Source organism: Acinonyx jubatus, chromosome C1, assembly GCF_027475565.1.
Source record: "Acinonyx jubatus isolate Ajub_Pintada_27869175 chromosome C1, VMU_Ajub_asm_v1.0, whole genome shotgun sequence".
Taxonomy (NCBI): domain Eukaryota; kingdom Metazoa; phylum Chordata; class Mammalia; order Carnivora; family Felidae; genus Acinonyx; species Acinonyx jubatus.
This window is the reverse complement of record NC_069381.1, coordinates 174,415,859-174,433,411: the sequence shown is the minus strand read 5'-3', so window position 1 is coordinate 174,433,411 and position 17,553 is coordinate 174,415,859. Positions and strand designations below refer to the sequence as shown.

General features: G+C 37.5%; 2 protein-coding genes across 9 annotated transcripts in view; one reads left to right on the top strand and one right to left on the bottom strand.

Moving 5' to 3' along the window:
- The window catches only part of NEMP2 (nuclear envelope integral membrane protein 2), a 267,634-nt gene that overhangs the window by 140,516 nt on the left and 109,565 nt on the right, over positions 1-17,553 (top strand). The window contains exons 9-10 of one of the 6 annotated variants that reach the window (XM_053215444.1): positions 2,933-2,978; positions 8,049-17,548. The exons of 4 other annotated variants lie outside the window; for them this stretch is intronic. In XM_053215444.1, coding sequence (XP_053071419.1) covers positions 2,933-2,969 — 37 coding nt within the window. In that variant the 3' untranslated portion in view covers positions 2,970-2,978; positions 8,049-17,548. Of the gene's footprint in view, positions 1-2,932; positions 3,005-8,048; positions 17,549-17,553 lie in introns of those variants that run through there. One more of the 6 variants, XM_027054599.2, reaches the window with a different exon arrangement.
- MFSD6 (major facilitator superfamily domain containing 6) overlaps positions 1-17,553 on the bottom strand; it is a 77,144-nt gene that overhangs the window by 15,006 nt on the left and 44,585 nt on the right. For all 3 annotated transcript variants that reach the window (XM_027054569.2, XM_027054581.2, XM_053215437.1), the window contains exon 3: positions 10,804-10,901. In XM_027054569.2, the coding sequence (XP_026910370.1) occupies positions 10,804-10,901 (98 nt within the window). The remainder of the gene's footprint in view (positions 1-10,803; positions 10,902-17,553) is intronic.

The following is a 17,553-nucleotide window of genomic DNA, read 5'->3' as shown; positions in this document are numbered from 1 at the left end:
CTTCTAAATTATATTTCCTTTGGTCCTGATTTTTATTTATTTATAATTTTTCATTTTACTTATATTATCTAACATCTATTGAAGGTAACTGTGTGCCGTGTAATATGCCAAATACTTCACATGCATCAGTTTATTTAATACTCATATCAGTTTGTTCCATAGCACAAGAGTCTAAGGCTTAGCATCTTGCCTCACAACACATAGTTTATAGGTGAGAGCTGGAATACAAGACAGTCTAATTCAAGCCTAAGCACTTTATAGTTTCTATATATTATTGCATATTTTGGTAAGTTGTCTTAAATAATTTATAGAATGAGGTGGGAACATAAGTAAATGATTAAAAACATACTGATGTTTTTATAGATATGCAATGGAGACAGGATGGTATTCTAGGAAAAAAGTTATCATATTGAAGATTCAGCTTTTAAATTTAGTTTTCAATTTTTCTTTACATATTTATAAATTTTTGACATAGAACTTACTGTATTATTCAAGAACTTTAAAAATTAGAAAATACAATTACAGTACATTTTGCAGATTATAACATCAAGTGTATCTTCCTATGTGCGTGTTTCTCTGGAGAATTCAAAAAGTGTCAGCATGGTCTTTGAATTTAAGATGTAAACAATATATTTGAACAAGAATTTAGAACAACGGTCATAAGACTACTAGCTGGTCTTGAAAAAAGCATAGAAGACACCAAAGAAGCCCTTGCTGCAGAGATCAAAGACCTAAAAAGTAGTCAAGATGAATTAAAAAATCAATAGCTGAGATGAAAATAAACTAGATACAGTGACAGCAAGGACTGAAGACAGAGGAGAGAATAGGTGAAATAGAAGATAAAACTGTGGCAAATAATGAAGCTGAAAAAAAGAGGGAAAGGAAATTACTAGATCACTAGGGGGCGAATGAGAGAACTAAGTGATTCCATGAAACAAAGCAATATCCGTATCATAGGAGTCCTAGAAGCAGAAGAGCAAGAAAAAGGGGCTGAAGGTTTATTTGGATATAACTGAAAACTTCCTTAACCAAGCATCCAACTCCAAGAGGCACAAAGAACCCCCTTCAAAATCAATAAAAACATGTCAACACCATGACGTATCATAGTGAAATTGGCAAAATACAAAGATAAAGACAGAATTCTGAAAGCAGCCAGGGACAAAAGGTCCTTAACCTACAAGTGTAGACACATAAGGTTGGTAGCAGACCTGTCCACTGAAACTTGGCAGGCCAGAAGGGAGTGGCAGGAAATATTCAATGTGCTGAGTAGGAAAAATATGAAGCCAAGAATCCTTTACCCAGCAAAGCTGTCATTCAGAATAGAAGAGATAAAGACTTTCCCAAACAAAACCTAAAGGAGTTTATAACCACTAAACCAGCCCTGCAAGAAATTCTAAGGGGGACTCTCTGAGTGGAAACCAGCAAAGACTACAAAGGACGAGAGAACATCACCAGAAACACGAAATCTAAAGATAGCATAATGGCACTAAATTCGTATCTTTCAATAATCACTCTGAATGTAAATGTACTAAATGCCCCAATCAAAAGACACAGGGTATCAGAAGTGATAAAAAAACAAGATTCATCTATATGCTGCCTAAAAGAGGCTCATTTTAGTCCTGAGGACACCTGCAGATTGAAAGTGAGGGGATTGGGGAAAAAAAAAAAAGTGGGATGGAGAACCATCCATCATGCCAATGGATGTCAAAAGAAAGCTGGAGTAGCCATGCTTATATCAGACAAACTAGATTTTAAAACAAAGACAGTAACAAGATATAAAGAAGGGCATTAAATCATAATTAAGGGGTCTATCCACAAGAAGATCTAACAATTGTAAATATTTATGCTCCCAACTTGAAACACCCAAATATGTCAATTAATCACAAACATAAACTCATTAATAATAATAACATTATTGTAGGAGACTTTTAATACTCCACTTACAACAATAGACAGATTCATCTAAGCAGAAAATCCAACAAGGAAACAACAGCTCTGAATGACACACCAGACCAGATGGACTTAGCAGATATATTCAGAATATTTCATCCTAAAGCAGCAGAATACACATTATTCTAAAGTGCACATAGAACATTCTCCAGAATAGATCATATATTGGGTCGCAAATCAGCCCCCAACAGATACAAAAAGACAGAGATCATACCATGCATATTTTCAGATCACAATGCTACAAAACTTGAAATCAACCACAAGAAAAAATCTGAAAAGCCTTCAAATAAATACCTGGAGGTTAAAGAACATCCTACTAAAGAATGAATGGGTTAACCAGAAAATTAAAGAAGAAATTAAAAAATACATGGAAGCAAATGAAAATGAAAACATGACAGTCCAAAGCCTTCGGGGTGCAGCAAAGGCAGTCCTAAAAGGAAAGTACATTGCAATTCAGGCCTATCTTAAGAAGCAAAAAAAGTCCCAAATACACACTCTAGCCTTACATCTAAAGGAGCTAGAAAAGGAGCAGCAAATAAAGCCCAAAGCCAGCAGAAGTAGGGAAATAATAAAGATTAGAGCAGAAATAAATAATAGAGAATCCAAAAGAGCAGAACAGACCAATGAAACTAAAAGCTGGTATTTTGAAAGAATAAACAAAATTGATAAGCCCCTAGCCAGACTTCTCAAAAAGAAAAGAGAGAGGACTCAAATGGATAAAATCATGAATAAAAGAAGAAAGATCACAACCAACACCACTGAAATACAAATTATAAGAGAATACTATGAAAAACTATATGCCAACAAATTGGACAATCTGGAAGAAATGGACAAATTCCTAGATACTCACACACTACCAAAACTCAAAAGGAAGAAATAGAAAATTTGGACAGGCCCAAAACCAGCAAAGAAATTAAATCGGTTATCAAAAATCTCCCAACATCCCTCTCTAACCTTTTTTTTTCCTTCCCCTCCCCCATAGACTTGCGTTAAGTTTCTCAGGATCCACAGAAGAGTGAAAACATATGGTAGCTGTCTTTCTCTGTATGATGGGGGGGTGGGAGGGAGGGGAGGGTGGGTAATGGGTATTGAGGAGGGCACCTTTTGGGATGAGCACTGGATGTTGTATGGAAACCAATTTGACAATAAATTTCATATTTAAAAAAATGCAAAAAGTAAAAAAATAAAAATAAAAATCTCCCAACAAATAGGAGTCCTGAGCCAGATGGCTTCACAGGGTAATTCTACCAGACTTTTTTTCTTTTAAAGTTTATTTATTTTGAGAAAGAGAGAGAGAGACAGCCAGTAGAGGAGGATCAGAGAGAGAAGGGGATAGAGGATCCACAGAGGTTCTGTGCTGACATTAGAGAGCCTGATGTGGGGTTTGAACTCATGATGAGATCATGACCTAAGCCAAAGCTGGACACTTAACCAGCTGAGCCATCCAGTTACCCCTCCACCAGACATTTAAAGAAGAGTTAACACCTATTCTTAAACTATTCCAAAAAAATAGGACTTGAAGAAAAGCTTCCAAACTCATTCTATGAAGCCAGCATTACCTTGATTCCAAAATAGACAAAGATCCCACTAACAAGGAGAATTACAGTCAATACCCCTGATGAATCTGGCTGCAAAAATTCTCAACAAGATACTAGCAAATGGAATTGAACAGTATATTAAAAGAATTATTCACCATGATCAAGTGGGATTTATTCCTGGGCTTCAGGACTGGTTTAATATTCACAAATTAGGGGCGCCTGGGTGGCTTGGTCGGTTAAGCGTCTGACTTCAGCTCAGGTCATGATCTCACGGTCCGTGAGTTCGAGCCCCGTGTCGGGCTCTGTGCTGACAGCTCAGAGCCTGGAGACTGTTTCAGATTCTGTGTCTCCCTCTCTCTCTGCCCCTCCCCTGTTCATGCTCTGTCTCTCTCTGTCTCAAAAATAAATAAACATTAAAAAAAATTTTTTTTAATATTCACAAATTAATCAACATGATACATCACATTAATAAAAGAAAGGATAAGAACCGTATGATCCTTTCAATAGATATAGAAAAAGCATTTGACAAAATACAGCATCCATTCTTGATAAGAATCCTCAAGAGGATAGAAGGAACATACCTCAACATCATAAAAGCCATATATGAAAGGCCCACAGCTAATATCATCCTCAATGGAGAAAACCTGAGGGCTTTCCCCCTAAGATCAGGAACATGACACAGTTGTCCACTCTCACCACTGTTCAACATAGTACTGGAAGTCCTAGCCTCAACAATCAGACAACAAAAAGAAAGAAAAGGCATCCAAATTGGCAAGGAAGAAGTCAAACTTTACAGATGAAATGATACTCTACATGGAAAACCCAAAAGACTCCACCAAAAAACGGCTAGAGCTGATCCATGAATTCAGCAAAGTCGCAGGATATAGAATCAAGGTACAGAAATTGGTTGCATTTCTATACACCAATAATGAAGGAGCAGAAAGAGAAATCAAGGAATCAATGCTATTTACAATTGTACCAAAAACCACAAGATACCTAGGAATAAACCTAATCAAAGAGGTAAAAGATCTATATGCTGAAAACTACAGAAAGCTTATGAAAGAAACTGAAGACAACACAAAGAAATGGCAGAAACATTCCATGCTCATGGATTGGAAGAACAAATATTGTTAAATGTCTATAGTACCCAAAGCAATCTATACATTCAATGTAGTCTTTATCAAAATAGCACCAGCATTCTTCACAGAGCTAGAACAAACAATCCTAAAATTTGTATGGATCCACAAAGGACCTCAAATAGCCAAAGTATTGTTGAAAAAGAAAACCAAAGCTAGAGGCATCACAATTTCAGACTTTAAACTGTATTACAGCTGTATTACAAAGCTGTAATCATTAAGACAGTATGGTACTGGCATATAAACAGACCCATAGATCAATGGAATAGAAGAGAGAACCCAGAAATGGACCCACAGATACATGGCCAACTAATCTTCAACAAAGCAGGAAAGAGTATCCAATGAAAAAAAGACAGTCTCTTCAGCTGGGAAAACTGGATGACAACATGCAGAAGAGTGAAACCGGACCACTTTCTTACACCATACACAAAAATAAATTCAAAATGGATGAAAGACCTAAATGTGAGACAGGAAACCATCAAAATCCCACAGAAGAAAACAAGCAACAACTTCTTTGACCTAGGCCACAGCAACTTCTTACTTGACATGTCTCTGAAGGGAGGTAAGGGAAATAAAAGTAAAAATGAACTGTTGAGACCTCATCAAGATAAAAAGCTTCTGCACAGTGAAGGAAACAATCAACAAATCAACAAAACTAAAAGGTAACTGACGTAATGGGAGAAGATGTTTCCAAATGACATATCAGATAAAGGGTTAGTATCCAAAAACTATAGAGAACTTACCAAACTCAACACCCAAAAATCAAATAATCCAATTAAAAAATGGGCAAAAGACATGAATAGACACTTTTCCAAAGAAGACATCCAGATGGCTAACAGACACATGAGAAAATGCTCAACATCACTCACTGTCAGGGAAATACAAATCAAAACCACAATGAGATACCACTTCACACCTGTCAGAATAGCTAAAATCAACAACTCATCAAACAACAGATGTTGGCAAGGATGTAGGAAAAGGGGAACCCTTTTGCACTGCTGGTAGGAATGCAAACCTGTGCAGCCACTCTGGAAAACAGTGTGGAGATTCCTTAAACAATTAAAAATAGAACTACCCTATCACCCAGAAATTGCAGTACTAAGTATTTATCCAAAGGATACAGGTGTACTGCTTCAAAGGGGCACATGCACCCTAATGTTTACAGCAGCACTATCAACAATAGCCAAATTATGGAAAGAGTCAAATGTCCATGGACTAATGAATGGATAGAGAATATGTGGTATATCTATATATCAATATCAATATAGATATACACGTACAAACATACAGTGGACTATTAGTGATGAAAAAGAATGAAATCTTGCCATTTGCAACAATGTGGATGGAACTAGAATGTATCATGCTAACCGAAGTAAGTCAGAGAAAGACATATATGATTTCACTCATATGTGGAATTTAAGAAACAAGACCGATGAAGATAGAGGAAGGGAAGGAAAAACAAGATAAAAACAGAGAGGGAGGCAAACCATAAGAGACTCTTAAATACAGAGAACAAACTGAGAGTTTCTGGAGAGGAGATGGGTGGTGGTGGGCTGAGTGGGTGATGGGCACTAAGGAGGGCACTTTTAGGGATTAGCACTGGGTGTCATACGTAAGAGATAAATCACTGGGTCCTACTTCTGAAACCAAGACTACACTGTATGTTAACTAACGAATTTAAATAAAAAAAAAATTAAAGAATTAAAACTAAATCATGAAGTTAAACTAGTATTTGTAAAATAATTGGATAGCAATTAAGTACTAAACTATATAACACAGTCCATAAATCTAAGAACAATTCAGAAAAGGAAGAGCCAAGTATGGGATAAAATGTCCAGAACAGGATTCTTGAAGCAGAAGACATTTAAAGTGAATTTTAGGTGGACAAAATAATGCCTATTTTAAAGAAAAAGTTATATAAGAGTTTTAGTAACTAAATAAACCATGGGAGTGACACAGAATAAAATTGCTCTACTGCAATTTATAAGACAATTCTGATTTAAAAAATGATTTTAACAGTTAACACCAGTGACTTTTATATGTTGGTTTATCAACTGAAAAGCTAAACCCAGAGCATTTTTTCTATCCTACATATTCATGTGGCAAGTGACTTGTGTTTCAAGGGTTAAGCCAGACAGACAATTTCCAATATTGATGCTAACAGACTAGAGCCATGTCTAGAATTGCTGCTGTCAGATAAGGACTGCACTATCCTTTCATAATGTCTCCATGATCTTCCAGAACATAAGAGGAAGGAAAACACAGTTCTTATTTGGCTGAATTGGTATACTAAATAAGAGCAAAACTTCATAAATATCAGTTCAAGCCCTCCTACTGGTAAAAATGAAGGACATCTTTCATCAAAATCTTAACCCAGCTCCCACTGATAGAGCATCCTGCAGAGAAGGACCTGACACAGACCTCATTTGCACCTGTCAGTGCTTAAACCATTCAAGTACCTCGAAGGACCTCTTTTGTTACAGCAGCCCTACTACACTGGCCTTAGTCGCCTTAAATGCATTTTATAGCAAGAATAATTTTGATCACATTCATCTCAAAGTTAGTAAGGATTCACAACCAGTACCTGCATAGGAAGGAGCATAAAATATCTATTTTTGATCTTTATAACAAATAGATATGCTTGATCACAACCATGAATGTTTAAATGTTTCTTGTACAAAAGTAACAGAGAAAATTCCTATAGGTCTTTAAAAATGAGATCTTGAGAAATATATATAAACTCTCCTACTCCTTCCACTGTACCCAGCAATAGTTTTAGGGACTTAGACCCACTGTCTCTTTTTAAAATAAATGGCAGGCTTCTTATGGGCAGGAAATATGTCTTCTGCTTCTCTATATGGTGCTGCCAGTTGCTTACAGAACAACATGTTTGCTGCAGATGGTAGCTGAACTGCTAAAAGGATAAACCTGCAAGGGAATACAAGAATACTGGCCACTAAATATAAAAGATCTTGGGAAAAGAAACATCCTCACAATTCCCACCATTATCCAACAGTCTTACCTGTTACATTCAGTCCCAAAGAGGGAGAGATGGGCAGTGGAAGATAGGGAATAAAGCACACCCCTTGTCTCCTCCTATTCTGTTGTCCACTAGGTGATACTAGTTCTCATGGTGTTCTGGGGATGAGGCAAGGAGTAACAGGATGAAGAGATAGACCTCACCTCTATTTTTTTTAAAGAAGAGTGTCTTATATGGCACTGGCTGGGAATGGAAGTGCTGACTATTCACTGTCAAGATGCTCTGCACCCCCACACCCCACCCCCGGCCAAGACTAGGTCTCTGGTAATCATCAGTAACAATTCCAGTCAAGGAATGAAGGAGCATCTATTATGATAGTGGGCTTGTCCTAAAATTAACTCAGTGTTTTTTCATCATTTTTTCTTGTCTCTCCTACATCCTAAGTAGAGCTGCCTTAAGCACAAAGACTTGAAAGCACTTGGACGACACCTGTAAAGGTGGAAGAATCCAGACTGGCAAAACAAACCTCTTCAGTCAGAAGTGCATTTCTGTGATGCCGGATTTATTCCACGTGGGTGATCCACTATTTTCTGTGGGGAGCGCACGGGTCTAACAAAGGCAAGGGATTTTGTTTCCATTGTACAACCAAAACACACTCAGCACTCACTTCTGCTAGGGTATCAAACGGTCTCCTCCAGTCTTAGACACAAAGAACTCTTAGAAGTGGTCACAGAGCCCTCTGTGAGACAAAGTGACTCTAGGTATTTACAGATCCCCCTTTCACTTGCTTCAGATCAGGAACTAGATTTCTAAGAGCACAGGGGAAAATAAAATGAACGACAGAGGTATAAACTATAGCCTGCCATGGGAAGCAGAATTCCTGTTTGGATTCAAACATGGCCAGCTCCCTAAATCCTGGGATAACCACTCTGAGGTATCCATAGTATTATGTAAATATGTCCTGGGTTGGCAGCTTGGGATGATGATGATAAACCCATCAAGCTCTAGCCATGGCATACACTTAGTTTCCCTGAAGTTGCCATTCTGCTTTCCATGTCTTAGCTCTGGCACATGGCTCTGTGGCATTTTCTCTATGCCAGAGTGGATTCCTATGCACCCTTCAAACTCCAGCTCATAAGTGATTTCCTTGGGAAATCTTTAAATAATATCTTTATCATTCCACTCCCTGCTCCTTCCAAGGAGCTTCTCTGTTACCTGGTACATTTTTCTGATTCCATCTAACATGCTGTAGTAATTATGTGTTTACATATCCAGCTTCCAGAACAGATGGGGAGACCTTGGGGCCCTAGTTAATATATTATTTTTTATTACATTTTATTACCTTTATTACATTCCCAGCATGCTACCTGACTCTTGTAGTTATTTAATATACCTTTGATAAATTAATAGGAAAAAAGTTTTTTGATTCATAACATTTATTTTTTCCCTTTTATAAAATTCCTCTTTTGTTCCTTTAACCAGTTAATTAAAAAGCTTCTTTTCTCTCTTTTCTTGAGTCACTTATGTCATTTAATTCATATCAAATTAAAAGGAGAAAGAAAGATATATGCATATATTATTACAATATGCTTTGTTTTCTACGGGCATACCAGTTAGCTTTTTAATGTAGAGTCTGCACACTGTGGCATACCAATTAATAAAGAGGCAAGAATCCTGCCTCATACAATAGGACTAAAAATGGGATATCAAAGAACTGTGTTGCATTTGCCATGTTATTACACAAGTCTTTCCTGCAGTCCATATTTAGTGCTTTGTTATTCTTAAATGACACAATGCTGAGGTATGTGCTCTGCCTCAAGACTTTCAGAGGAGCACCTGTGTGGCTAAGTTGGTTAAGCATCTGACTTCGGCTTAGCTCATGATCTCATGGTTCGTGAGTTCGAGCCCCTTGTTGGGCTCTGTGCTGATAGCTCAGAGCCTGGAGCCTGCTTTGGATTCTGTGTCTCCCTCTCTCTCTCTGCAGCCACCCCCCCCCCTCAAAAATAAACATTAAAAAAAAAAAAGACTCTTTCAGAGTTCTAATTATTATGAACAATAATTTCTTATAAGACCAAATTTCCATTTCCTATTACAAATAAAATCCCCTTTCATCAATTATACTATTGCACCAGACCTGAGAAAAGCCTAAAGGTCTAAAGACCTTTAGATTATGTATATATTTTAATTTTATTATAATGTGAATATAAATTATGTTTCCTTTCAATAAGGATAGTTTTTTTTCAATGCCACAATGGGATTTGGTGTTTGCATTTTATACATTTTGTTTCATCTTACAGATCATGATGAGAAGTTATGTTGATTGTGCTATATTTGTATCCTCAGTGTTGGAAAATAATAATGGCGGTCTCTAAAGCTAATGAAATTGTGTATAATCACATACTATCTAGTACAATTAATGATTTAGGAGCCTGGGATGTCCCAGAAGACCTCAACTCCAATCATCTTGTCCTGAACCTTTATTTTAATCATAATGCCAACCACCAAATGGCTCAGCCAAGCAGCTAACAAGGGTTTTCAATACACAGTCTAGATTATATGAGCGAATATGTCAATGAACTTTGTATAGAAATCCAAGTTTTCATTGCTCCTAAGGCATATGGCCAGAGCCTCCTAAAAATTTTTTTTCGAAGTTATATGTTGAAGGGAAACAGTCCAATGAAGCAAAGAGAAGAACTCACATTTGAGCAAAGCTTTTAAAAGTTCATGGGAAAATAATAGCTTGACTGTAAAGCTTTAGTTGTAAATCACTAGATGTGATCAAAGTAACTGAAGAAATAAAATAATTATGACAACCTTTTCCAGTATCTACAGTTAACCTACAAACACCAAAATACCAAAGCCTTTAAAAGATAAATCCTTTTATACTTAAAACTACCTTTGGATGTGCATGCGTAACAATTGTACATAACAGTTTATTCCAGAGTTCCTTTTTCTTTGTTTAATCACAAGGGTGTGGGACAAATCCAGCTTTGTTTGGCTCAACAAACACAGAACACTCAGAGTAACTGAAGAGCCAACTCCCCTGATGTCACCTCTTCCTTAACAACCATTTCAAAATCCTATAAAACAGTAGGACTGCCCTTCCTTCACAGAGTCACATGCTGAAGGCCACTCAACTTTTACACAGTCATAGCTCAGTCAGGTAGAAAAATAATTCTAATTCCAGCTGTTAACTTACCTTGAAGAACTTCCATGGGGAGAACAGTCCAGGCATTTTCCAGGTAGGAAATATAAATATAGCGAGCCGTATTGCAAGCCAGGCCAATGTACAGAACCCTAAAAAAAAGGGGGGGGGGTTGGGGAGAAGAAGATGAGGCCCTGGAATGAGGCATAAAGCATGCAAATATTACCTATGTCTTCCCCTGCCCAAACCATCCATCATCCAGCAGTGTTCAAACTTAGGAGTGGGCAAGCTAAAAGACAATTCAAGTTAACCAGGAACTCTTAGGAGAAAGAAGGCTGCTTCTAACGTATCTGCCGTTAGCCTTTTCAAAAACACCTGTTAATATAAAAGTGACCATCACCCTTCCTGAAACTTAATTAGGAGCAGAGCTGATGCTTTTTTAAGATAGCCTGGGCACACTGCCATGTCTAATGACATTACTGGCTTCCTTCCAGGTGGCTGTAGGGTAAACATGCTGGGATTATAGCTACTTTACTCTGATGGGGGAAGGACAGGATAAAAATGAGAACATGAATATGAACTTGGTCTCACATGCAATATCGAAGACACCAAGTTTTATAAGGAGACTCTCAAGGTCATCGAAAACTATCATCCGATGATGAATAATAAACAATTTGGAGATCAAATACTTTTTTCTGTCAGTTCAATTGACACATCTTCATTATTTACAAATAAATCCATGATATCATATGCTTACCAAACTAATAAATATATATCAACATCACTTTCTCCCCTCATAAGTACCACCACCAAAATTGTGAGGAAAACAAAATAATTAAAGGCCTTAAGTGGTATGTTACATTCTCTGTCTTTCTGAACTGGATGAGCTGGTTTGGAAGTAAACGGTGGTTGTTTCTTTGTATAAAACACAGCCTGATGGTAGAGATTTCTCTTTTTTTTTATTTAATCTTTTTTTTTTTTGAAGTTTAGTTATTGATTTTGAGAGAGAGAGAGAGAACAAATGAGCACACACAAGTGGAGGAGGGGCAGAGACAGAGGGAGAGAGAGAGAATCCCAAGCAGACTCTGTGCTGTTAGTACAGAGCACCATGTGGGGCTTGATCTCACAAACCATGAGATCATGACCTGAGCTGAAATCAAGAGTCAGATGCTTAACTGACTGAGCCACCCAGGCACCCCTAAGGATTTCTCTTTCTAACTTGTTTTCCATTTTCTTTAATTTTCTAATCTTAATGCTTTTTTTTTCTTAATTCAAGTGAATGAAAATTCAAAGGTAAAAGAAATAAGCCGATATAACAGTCAGTGGTATTTTCCTCATCTTGCTCAACTATATTTTTATATTAAAATCATCAAATAAACATTGTTCTCTTTTCCCAACACTGGATCAAGGAAAGGAAATGCTTTGAGGCATCCAGCTGATATTAACCACAAATAGGGAACAGAAGGATGGGAAGAAAGACAAAAATGGTTGAGGGGCAGGGATGGGATAGGAAATAGATATTAAAAGAGATTTAGGAGATCTTCAGTGTTGAAAAGGTCTGGGTTATCATATTCTGTGGACATTATGTTCTTTGTACTTGAATGTTTTGAGGAAAAAAGCATATGTTTAGATCCTGTTTGATAAAAATTTCCTGAAGAAACTTGCTATACAGATCCATCAACAAGGGTCCTTCTGCTGGGAAACAACAACAAAAAGCCCACAGGAAATTAAAATGCAAAATACATCACACAAACATACAAATGACACAACCCATGTCTCCTTTTTAAGTTCTAATCTAACTCTGTTGATGACCTTGACATAGCCTCAGGGGTCAGTAAACATTTTCTGTAAAGGGCCATACATAAATAGTTTAGGCTTTGTAGGTCTGTTGCCACTACTCAACCTTGCCACTGTAGTGTGAAAGCAGCATAGACAATATGTCCATGAGGGAGCATGGATGGCTGTATTCCAGTAAGATTTGAATTATGAACAGTGAAATTTAAATTTCATAGACAGCTGACCTCTAAACAATGCAGGGATTAGAGGTGCCAACCCCCTGCATAGTAGGAAATTCACATATAACTTTTGATTCCCCTAAAACTTAACTACCAATAGCCTACTATTGACTGGAAGCCTTACCAATAACATAAACAGTCAATGTATTTTATATGTTATATGTATTATATACTATATTCTAATAATAAGATAAAGGAAATGTTACTAAGGAAAACATAAGGAAAATACATTTGCAGTACCATACTATATTTATTGAAAAATTCTGTGTATAAGAGGACCTGTACAGTTCAAACCCATGTTGTTCAAAGGTCAACTGTAGTTTTTATGCATCACAAAATATTATTCTTCTTTGACTTTTTTCAACCACTTAAAAATACAGAAACCACCTTTAGTTCTGGGCCATACAGAAACAGGCAGCAGGCCAGATTTGGCCCAAGCGCTGAAGCCTGCTAAGCCCTGATCTAGCTCATTAGTTCTTGGCTATACATCAGATTTACTCAGGTAACTATTAAAAACGACAGATGTCAAGGCCCATGCTAGTCTCAATAAAGATCTCTCTGGCTGGAACCCACGCACTATGCTTTAGAAACCTCCCCAGTTTATTCAGATACTAAGCCAGGGTAAAGAACCACTGGTCTAGGTCATGCCACACAGCTTCCCAGTGATATGTCAGTTTAAATATCCCTTTCATGTATTAAAGAGATTCTTAGGTTGCTGAAATACTTTTCAGTGACTATTCAATAAATACATATCTAATTCTTTTCCCTTTTCATGGGTCAAAATGCTGCCTTTCTGCTCACAATTCACAATTTTACTCTTGCTGATTTCTTGAAGCACTGGCTACCCCAGAATGGTTGATGAGGACGAAATGATAGTGTTCCTCTCTCTTTTGGAATTCTGGAATAAAGGTACTGTCAGAAAACAAGAGGGTACTTGGATGCTTTTCTTTAAAATAATTACTACTACTACTACTACTACTACTAACAACAATAATAATAATGCTACAATTTATTGAGTGCTTATTTTGGGTGATTCACTGTGTTGTAATTATAACAAGCCTGCAGAGTAGATGTTATTATCCCTGCTGAAGTCAGACACTCAACTTTAAGATTAATAACAGGCAGGGGCACCTGGGTGGCTCAGTCGGTTACATGTCCAACTTTGGCTCAGGTCGTGATCCCACGGTTCGTGGGTTCGAGCCCCACATCGGGCTCTGTGCTGACAGCTTGGAGCCTGGAGCCTGCTTTGGATTCTGTAGCTCCCTCTCTCTCTGCCCCTCCTCCGCTTCTCAAAAATAAATACACATTAAAAAAAATTTTAAACTGACATTTCATCACTGTTATGGGCTGAATTGTGTCCCCTGAATTTCATATGTTGAAGTCCCAGGTCCTAACCCTCAGTACCTTGGAGTGTGACTATATAAGGAGATAGGGCCTTTAAATACGTATATGTATCATTAAATACATATCATTAAATACGACATTTAAATGATGTCGCATGGGTGGGTCCTAATCCAGTATGACTGGTGTCCTGATAAGAAGAGAACAGAACAGGTCAGAGACAGGCTCAGAGAGAAGGCTGGGATGAAGACAGTGGAGAGTTCCTCGGAAGAAATAAAACCTGCTGACATCTTGATCTTGGACTTTTAGCTTCCAGGACTGTTCAGGAAATAAATTTCTAGTTGTTTAAGCCATCCAATCTGTGGTGCTTTATTGTGGCAGCCCTAGCAAATGAATTCATGCACACCTATGAAATTAAGGATTTGGAATAAAAAGAAATTAAAAATGTTTTACTAGATCATCTTCTGGATGGTCAAATTCTTTATACTGAATATAAAGCACATGTTCAGAGTCCTAGAATATTCCTGAGCACTATGAGGTCTGGAAGTACAGAAGAATAGGGTGAAAAATGCTTCTCACTGAGATACAGATACCTAATGAGCATCTATAATGAAGAAGCTCAGAGACAACCTCATCGCTTTCCTATTTCACAACAGGAAGTCAGTAAGTATAAAATTAGGCAAGAAATAAAGGCAATTTTAGAATAGGTGGTTGATATAAGTGAACTTCTCTATAAAGAGGATGGGCACGATTGGTAGGAAGCAAATGCTTTAGCAGAAAACAACTACACCATGGAAAACCCAAATCACTTGTCAAACGTGTGACAGGTGTCACCTTGACAAAGTGCCCCTGCTCCTTGATTCTGTATTTGAGCAAAATATAACAGGAGAAAAAAAGTGTTTATGACATTATAATTTCTTATACAACAACAATTCACAGTATTGGAAGGACAAATTGGTGGTTATTTTATAATAAAACTAGTACTTTTTTGGGCTCCTGGGTGTCTCAGTTGGTTAAGCATTCAACTCGACTTCAGCTAGGATCATGATTTCATAGTTTGTGGGTTCAAGTCCCACATTGGGCTCTGCACTGACAGTGTGGAGTCTGCTTGGGATTCTCTCTCTCTCTCTCTCTCTCTCTCTCTCTCTCTCTCTGCCCCTCCCGTTCTCTGTCTCCCAAAGTAATTAAAATAAACTTTTAAAAAATTATGAAAACAATATGATATCCTAGCTACTATTCAATATTATTGCTATCTTTTGAATTTGTTGTGAGATTGAGTGTAAGTAAACCATATAGACACAAATAGTTAAGAAAAGGACATAAAATAATCAGCATCACCATTATTGTATTCTTCCTGGACAAAGGAAATGGCAGTCTCTCTCTAGAGACTTCAGGAAAGTGCTTATTTACTTCAAGGACCACTTGGATCATCAGAAAATGTATGTGACACAATGGGAACCTTTGAAACAAAGCAGCTGATAGAAACAAGATTCTATTATAAAACATGTTTCTCTGCAGCCTATCTGGTACAATGTTCTGCTTAGCTCTCTGTCCTCCAGCCACACAAATGCCAAATGGACCCACTGGGCTACTGTCCCAACCTATCCCTCAGTATGACCTGATGTCCTACCCTTCCTTCCGATCTCACTCAATTCCTTTATATGTGATCACAGCTGTTATCATGTGCCTCTCCTCATAATCCTTATCTCAGTTGTACCTGTGTGTCAACAACCTGGCTGTATGCTTCATGCGGGGTGAGATCAATTTCATGTAATATTGGCTAGGTTTTATCCCCAGTGCTTGGCACACAGTAGGCACTCAATAAATATTCAATAACTAGAGGGAAAATATAAATACTTTAAATAGAACATCACTCAACAAATATTTACTGAACACACTGTGCTAAGTGCCAGGGATATGGTGATGAACAAGATATGAACTATGAAATATATTATGCTTATAATTTTATGTGTGTGTGTATATAAGAGACAGGTATGTGAAAGAATTATTTGATTTATAAAAAAAAACCTGGAACTAGGATGATTAAAAAAATGGATGTCCATATTTGTCACCATTTGTGATTAATGTTAATAGGCTATGGTTGAAGATAATAAGTCATTTCTGTGAACAAGCAATAGTTCAATGAACAGCTGTCTGTTGTTTGCTTATCTGAGGGCGTCCTGAAGCATCATGCAGTGAATCTTCAACACATGTGCACTAGCAGATAACAGGGTTCTTGGGTACCCACAGGCCCATCTCACTAGAGGACTAAGAGCATACATGCCACAAAGCTCAAAGAATCAGTGGCGCTCCCGTACCAAACACAGCACAGCCAAGGGGATCATCAATAGAGACACCAAGTCACCAAGCTCCTTTCATTAAACAGGCGTAGCTGGCTACGGACCCATCCTTGTAGAACAGAGCATAAGAACCATATTGTATGTCCGAAGAGTGATTGAAGGAAAAAGACTATTCATTTACCTATGGTTTGTACAGCTACCAATACTTCCTTTTTTTTTTCTGCTAGAAAAAGTGAAGTCTGAGCCTCTGTTGGTGTTAAGTCATTCTTTATTTAGCTGCCTTCAAATATTTCCTCTCTCAGTGATTGACAAGCTAAGAGTATAATTATGGCAATCATCAGCTGGCTCACTGTGCTGGTTCCTGGCCATATTTACTCCTCTCTATTGTCCCTTTAGTTTATCTGTCTACTTTTTCTTAAGGTTGTGTGTATCTTAGGTAGAAAAATAAGGATGTTCAAAACAAAACAGAACCTTAATTAATGGAACCCAACTACTTGGAAGACACAATATGCTGTTTTGTTCTAGTTTCCATTTGGGTAAAAGTTAGATGACCAAACACACACACACACACACACACACACACACACACACACACACACGCACACACACCCCATATAAGTTTTTGTTTAAAAATTTTCCATGAGATGACCTGAGGTATATATAAAATACAAATTCTATCATTTCCAAACAAGAATCATTGACATTTAGTATAGCAATTAATTTGAAATAGGCCTCAAGAGTTTTAGTTGACCCTAAGCTAAATTTGAGGGAGTTAAACAAGTTCATCAAAATTCAGGCTGAAGGAGTATCATGACCAAACCAAAAGGAGATAATAGTCTCACTGTTCTTGACTTTGGCCAAACCACAGGAGGAAGTGGGAACAATTAAAGGGATCACTGGCAAAAAAAGAAAGGAGCCAGAATAAGGAGGGGAAAGAATAGTGGGGAGTCTGGGATAAGATGCCCTGTGGAAAATCCATGAGAGAACTGGAGAGACAAAGCTGTATGAGGGACATTCATAAAGGCCTTTTCTGCTGAGGAGGGAAGGGGCTATGTTAACCCTAAGTCAGACCTGTGAGCAGTCAGTACAATAGAAATTGTTTTAGCTGCTAAGCAGAAACTAAGAAAATAAAGCATTCTCTCTTTTCA